The 6,707-nt window shown below is 50.7% G+C and overlaps 1 protein-coding gene across 1 annotated transcript in view; it reads left to right on the top strand.

Moving 5' to 3' along the window:
- The window catches only part of LOC306842020 (disintegrin and metalloproteinase domain-containing protein 33-like), a 42,904-nt gene extending 36,441 nt beyond the window's left edge, over positions 1 to 6,463 (top strand). The window contains exon 3 of the mRNA XM_079373416.1: positions 6,341 to 6,463. Within this exon, the coding sequence (XP_079229542.1) occupies positions 6,341 to 6,443 (103 nt within the window). The 3' untranslated portion in view covers positions 6,444 to 6,463. The remainder of the gene's footprint in view (positions 1 to 6,340) is intronic.
- The last annotated feature ends 244 nt before the right edge of the window (positions 6,464 to 6,707 follow it).

The raw sequence follows: 6,707 nt of genomic DNA, 5'->3' as shown, positions 1-6,707 counted from the left end.
TAGATCCTGTTGATCTGCAGCGTGTTCACGCAGCGTTCTGACCTTTGCTCACTCTGCTCCAGGACGAGCTCGGTGACCTCTCCTATGTCATGTCCTTCAGAGGTTAAGCGTGCTCAGGCACAGACGGTCTCCTGTGATTGGTCCCTGAGTGAAGCACACATATCCATGAGCAGGTCTGAGTAGTTCGAGCTTGAGGAGGACGTCTTGTTTTTCTTTATTAAACTCAGTGAAACGTTATGATCAGGTTCGCTCAAATCAAAGGTTCATCATGGAGAATTAAAACAGCCATATCACCGAGGGAAGCAGCGAACAGCTGGAGGGCGACGCAGTGAGACGCAGTGAGACGCAGTGACAGGAAGACGCAGTGAGACACAGTGAGGGGAAGACGCAGTGAGAGGACGACGCAGTGAGGGGTAGACGCAGTGAAATGAAGACGCAGTGAGAGGACGACGCAGTGAAATGAAGACGCGGTGAGAGGACGACGCAGTGAAATGAAGACGCAGTGAGAGGACGACGCAGTGAAATGAAGATGCAGTGAAATGAAGACGCAGTGAGAGGAAGACGCAGTGAGAGGAAGACGCAGTGATAGGAAGACGCACTGATGGGAAGACGCAGTGAGGGGAAGACGCAGTGAGGGGAAGACACACTGATAGGAAGACGCAGTGAGGGGAAGACGCAGTGAGGGGACGACGCAGTGAGAGGAAGACGCAGTGAGGGGAAGACACACTGATAGGAAGACGCAGTGAGGGGAAGACGCAGTGAGGGGAAGACACACTGATAGGAAGACGCAGTGAGGGGAAGACGCAGTGAGGGGACGACGCAGTGAGAGGAAGACGCACTGAGAGGAAGACGCAATGAGAGGAAGACGCACTGAGGGGAAGACGCAGTGAGAGGAAGTCGCACTGAGGGGACGACGCAGTGAGAGGAAGACGCAGTGAGGGGACGACGCAGTGAGAGGAAGACGCAGTGAGAGGAAGACGCACTGAGAGGAAGACGCAATGAGAGGAAGACGCACTGAGGGGAAGACGCAGTGAGAGGAAGTCGCACTGAGGGGACGACGCAGTGAGAGGAAGACGCAGTGAGGGGACGACGCAGTGAGAGGAAGACGCAGTGAGAGGAAGACGCAGTGAGGGGACAACGCAGTGAGAGGAAGACGCAGTGAGAGGAAGACGCAGTGAGAGGAAGACGCAGTGAGGGGACGACGCAGGGAGGGGACGACGCAGTGAGGGGACGACGCAGTGAGAGGAAGACGCAGTGAGGGGACGACGCAGTGAGAGGAAGACGCAGTGAGAGGAAGACGCAGTGAGGGGACAACGCAGTGAAATGAAGACGCAGTGAGAGGACGACGCAGTGAGGGGAAGACACACTGATAGGAAGACGCAGTGAGGGGAAGACGCAGTGAGGGGAAGACGCAGTGAGGGGACGACGCAGTGAGAGGAAGACGCAGTGAGAGGAAGACGCAGTGAGGGGACGACGCAGTGAAATGAAGACGCAGTGAGAGGAAGACGCAGTGAGAGGAAGACGCAGTGAGGGGAAGACGCAGTGAGGGGAAGATTCAGTGAGAGGAAGACGCAGTGAGGGGACGACGCAGTGAGAGGAAGACGCAGTGAGAGGAAGACGCAGTGAGAGGAAGACGCAGTGAGGGGACGACGCAGTGAAATGAAGACGCAGTGAGAGGAAGACGCAGTGAGAGGAAGACGCAGTGAGGGGAAGATTCAGTGAGAGGAAGACGCAGTGAGAGGAAGACGCAGTGAGGGGACGACGCAGTGAGAGGAAGATGCAGTGAGAGGAAGACGCAGTGAGAGGAAGACGCAGTGAGAGGAAGACGCAGTGAGGGGACGACGCAGTGAAATGAAGATGCAGTGAGAGGAAGACGCACTGAGGGGAAGACGCAGTGAGGGGACGACGCAGTGAGAGGACGACGCAGTGAGAGGAAGACGCAGTGAAATGAAGACGCAGTGAGAGGAAGACGCAGTGAGAGGAAGACGCACCGAGGGGAAGACGCACCGAGGGGAAGACGCACCGAGGGGACGACGCAGTGAGGGGACTACGCAGTGAGAGGACGACGCAGTGAGAGGAAGACGCAGTGAGGGGACGACGCAGTGAGAGGAAGACGCAGTGAGAGGAAGACGCAGTGAGGGGAAGACGCAGTGAGGGGAAGACGCAGTGAGAGGAGTCCACTGAGTTAGAATATGAACACTTGTAGGAACATGTGTTTGACCCTCTGACAGCGACTTTGCGATGCGGCCCACCTGTTGAACACTCCTGCTTTATGGAGCTTCAGGCGAGAAGTTCTGCTTTCTGAGCAGCTCGCGGAGCTACATTCACAGCTAGCGCTCCTGGTCTGAGAGCCGCTCCGCCTCGAGCACTGTTTACATTTAACATGCAGCGTGTGGCGCTCTGCTTCATGCAGATGCTGGACCCACTGTGTTTCCTGCTGGTCCCTGCAGGTCTCAGGAGATGAAAACCCTCTCACAGAGCAGGGACGGCGTGTTAGCTCGCTCTGAGCCGTGTGTCAGAGGAGCGGGCGAGCTCTATGAGTAGATGTTGTTGACTCTGCGGTTTGTGGTGATCCACCCATCCTGTTCGAAAAGAAGAGCAGTAAACACCTGCAGGAAAGAACTCTGCATGTTTATCACGTGTTTTTATCCGAGTGTGTAAAGAGACACTGTCAGGTTGAGTGTGGCTGCTCTGCAGGACAGACTCTCATTCTGGAGACTTCCTCCAGCTCACAGCTTTCATGAGCTGATCCCAATTTAGAGGAAGTCTACACGACATCTGAGCAGCCTCCATCCACTCATCCTCTCCTGAAGCTTATAAAGGAGCTGAATGATGAAAACTAAGAGGAGGGAAGACAATGGGTACACACACACACACACACACACACACACACACTGTCCTGCTGTTTATCCTCGCCGGCTCATTAGACTGAATTTCATCCACACTCCATGCAGCCGTCTGCTCTCCCTCGTCCTCATAGAGACGCCATTACTTTTAGAGTATTGCAGCGGTTTGACCCTGGTGTGTGTGTGTCTGTGTGTGTGTGTGTGTGTGTGTGTGTGTGTGTGTGTGTGTGAGCTGAAGCTCAGAGGGACAGGAAACGGCTGGGTGTGTTTGTGCAATGATTCAGTATCAGAGACGTTGACGAGTTCTTCCACATCCAGCGGCTCTTTTTTAACGAGCGAGCTGGACGAGGACGCCGCAGCACAAAATATAAAATCAACCACATGAGGCTGCTTTTTTTTATTATTATTATTATTATTTCTCAAGATAACATACCGAGGTAGTGGTCCTCGATTTTACAGTTACAATTTCTGTTTACAATTTTCTTTTAAGCATTTTTTCCCACCCAACCCTTAAAGGGAGATAGATAGATAGATAGATAGATAGATAGATAGATAGATAGATAGATAGATAGATAGATAGATAGATAGATAGATAGATACTTTATTGATCCCGAGGGAAATTCAGGACCACTTCAGAGACCAACAATACACTAAAAAAATGTAGCAAGATGCTATATTACACAATATGTCATGTAGCTGTAAAACCTGGGATCGAACCTCCGACCGTACATATTAAAGGCCGTCGGCGAGTGGTCCGCTCTCTCCAAACCCGTCGGCCATATTTAGGTCAGCGTCGCTTGTGAGAGGAGGAAGCTCTCTGATTGGCTGATGGGAGGTTTCATTTATCTTCAGCTCTCAGGTGCAGTAAAGTCCCCGAGCACGCCGCTGTAGGATCCACGCTGCCTCCCTGGAGTGCAGGATGAACGTGCTGGTTGGCCGTCGTTGGACCCGCTCGGTGCGTCAGATCCTTTTAAGACGACGGACTCGAAGTTGATGCTTTATTGTTTCCTTAAAATCAGTTTATCGATCGATCGCCTCGTTGACCTTCTCCACCTCTCCTCTCCTTAAGTGGTGCCGAGAACGAATTCGACATTTCATTTCACGGCTTCTGTTAATCAGACGTCGATTAGGCCTTTGGAGACATTTCAGAGCCATCTTTGTGTCTCCATGATACGTCCACTTTGAAGGACACCTGCGGAGAAAAGCAATCAGCTCTTCCTGAAAGCTCTGTGTAAATACAGAAGAAGACGGACTCTCAGTCTGTGAAAACAAATTATCTTTCCAGGACTGCCACGACCGACGCTCTCAGAGCAAACTGTCTGCAGTTAAAGGGCTGAGAAAGCTGGATTATGTTCCTTTACGATCCCCCTCCATGAATAATACAATCGGGCCCCCGGGACCAAATGGAGATTGGGCTCCTCTTTTCATGTCCGTCATCCATTTTGCTCCGGGATCTGCAGCCAGAGACGGCCTCCTGGTTGGTCAGATATTCAGCCGCACACAGAGCCGGCGCCCGTGTCCTTGCGGTACCTCTGCTCCGTCACGTCTGTTCAGGGACGTCCCGACATTTTGACTCTCCTTTCGTCCTTCTGGACATGACGGATGTCACATTTTCTCCTCTCTCTGGTTGAAAAGGAGCCAAACTCTTTTGTTACAAGGTGACCTTATAAAATTCACCAAACAATCATTTTTCTTCAGGTCTTTGAGAAAACATGGCGGGAGGCTCTTCGGTTTAAGATTCTAATTATTTCTGATCATATCTTAAAGTGACTCATCTGATTTTATCATATTTATTTGGTAATCTGTCACGACTCACAGCCGTCCAGACCAGTGAGCTTTATTCTGTAGTGTCCAATAAGTAACCTGTAACTCTGCCCCCTAGTGTTTAAAATGAGTACTGCAGTCTAAACTCTAATCATCACAGAGAGCTGCCTCCCCCCCTCCTCTCACACAGGTCAGCATGTGGTGGACACTGTAGCTTCAGTGTTTAGCCGGCTCTGCATGTGGTGGACACTGTAGCTTCAGTGTTTAGCCGGCTCTGCATGTGGTGGACACTGTAGCTTCAGTGTTTAGCCAGCTCTGCATGTGGTGGACACTGTAGCTTCAGTGTTTAGCCAGCTCTACATGTGGTGGACACTGTAGCTTCAGTGTTTAGCCAGCTCTGCATGTGGTGGACACTGTAGCTTCAGTGTTTAGCCAGCTCTGCATGTGGTGGACACTGTAGCTTCAGTGTTTAGCCAGCTCTGCATGTGGTGGACACTGTAGCTTCAGTGTTTAGCCAGCTCTGCATGGGCCTGTAAAGCTTTCTGCGTTCTAACCTCTCTCCATGTTTCATCTCCAACATTGATCCTAGTTTGAGCAGCTTTCTGCTGCTGGAGCTTATTAGAAACATGCAGAGGCTTTTTAGCTCGGGTACAATCACTTCTATCTGAAGCAGTTCCACTGCCCGCTTCCATCGCTGCAACACCTGTTCACCTGATAACTGCTCTCATATCTGCCAAACCCAGGGGCGTCCAAAATGGCCTTCAAAGCCCCGCCTACCTTCTCTGGTCCAATCAGATCCAGAGCATTCAGGAGCAGAATCTAAAGTTAGAAGGAGGACATACTGGCTGCTGCATTGTTGTCAGAGAAGCTTCAACACAGCAGGTTTCCTTCATGATCACACAGGAAGAGAGCAGCTCTCTGATTGGTCCTTTCATGTAGGCTTATTTCTGCTGTTGTTTCAGGATCAAACTTAAATAAATCTCCTGTCCCGGCCTCACTTCTTCATTCTTTGGGCTCCACTGATGAAGGAAAACTTGAGTTGTTGGCGTGTGCATTAAACTGGAGGAAGCTTCTCGTCTTTTGTTCCCGTCTGCAAACTGAGCTCTCGGCGAATCACAACAGAAGTGCAGACAAAGAGAGTTTGCACGCAGCAGATCAGAATTTGCATGAGATTTGATCCAATCAGAGTGAAAGCACCGTTTGGATCTTTTCCTCCCGTCTCGTTCCTCGACTCCATCAACATGAAAGAGCGCGCTCCTGCTGATCCAACATTTCATTTGGAGGAGATTATGCTTTCTGCAATCAAGCTTTAGCAATATCAAGAAAATGGTACGGAGACGTCAGCAAACAGAGAAGCTATGAATATGATTGAAGCTTTGTCTGACGTGGCACTTATTCTTCAAAGCAGAAGTCTCAGTCAGCAGACACACTGTGAGCGTCTGTCTCACGTCCTCATGCAGAGGACGTGCTGCAGGTTGAGTCCTCTCACCTGCTCTGTAGTAAAACCTCGACCTGTGAGTTTGTTTATACGATGACCTTTGGTGGTTGGCGGTGAGATCGTCCTGAAGAGTGAGTTGTATAAAGAGGACGTCCCTGCCGGAGGTCGTCAGGGACGCCTCGAGTTGAGCGAGACGAGGGAGGACAGTGATTAGTGGACAGGAAGTGTTTCCTCTCTCGACCTTCTTCTGCGGAGTCGTCCAATAACCTTCCTCTCTGTTCTTGTTTTCCAGCGAGCTCTTGGGTCCAGACTTCACAGAGACGTATTACTCCGAGGACGGGCAGCCGGTGACGGTGGACGGTTACAATTACACCGTAAGTATGGAGTTTATTTAAGCTTCTTATAAACTGACTGATCGATTATTTTGACCATCAGAATGTGTTGATCTGAACCGGAACAAACACAGCAGCCATAATCGACACATCTGTCCGACCAGCGATCGGTTTGTTCTGTCCTCCGACTTTAAGAGATTTAGTTTGTGCAGCATCGATCACATGGAGTGATTCAGATTTAAACCCCGCCTTGAATTAGATAAATAGCCAATCGTACATTTGGATTTTGCCTTGTCTTGGCACACGCTCCCTGGACAGCCCCCCCTG

Source organism: Symphodus melops, assembly GCF_947650265.1.
Source record: "Symphodus melops genome assembly, contig: SUPER_20_unloc_7, whole genome shotgun sequence".
Lineage (NCBI taxonomy): Eukaryota > Metazoa > Chordata > Actinopteri > Labriformes > Labridae > Symphodus > Symphodus melops.
Note: the sequence above shows the minus strand (reverse complement) of the source record. Positions and strands in the feature narration are given on the sequence as shown.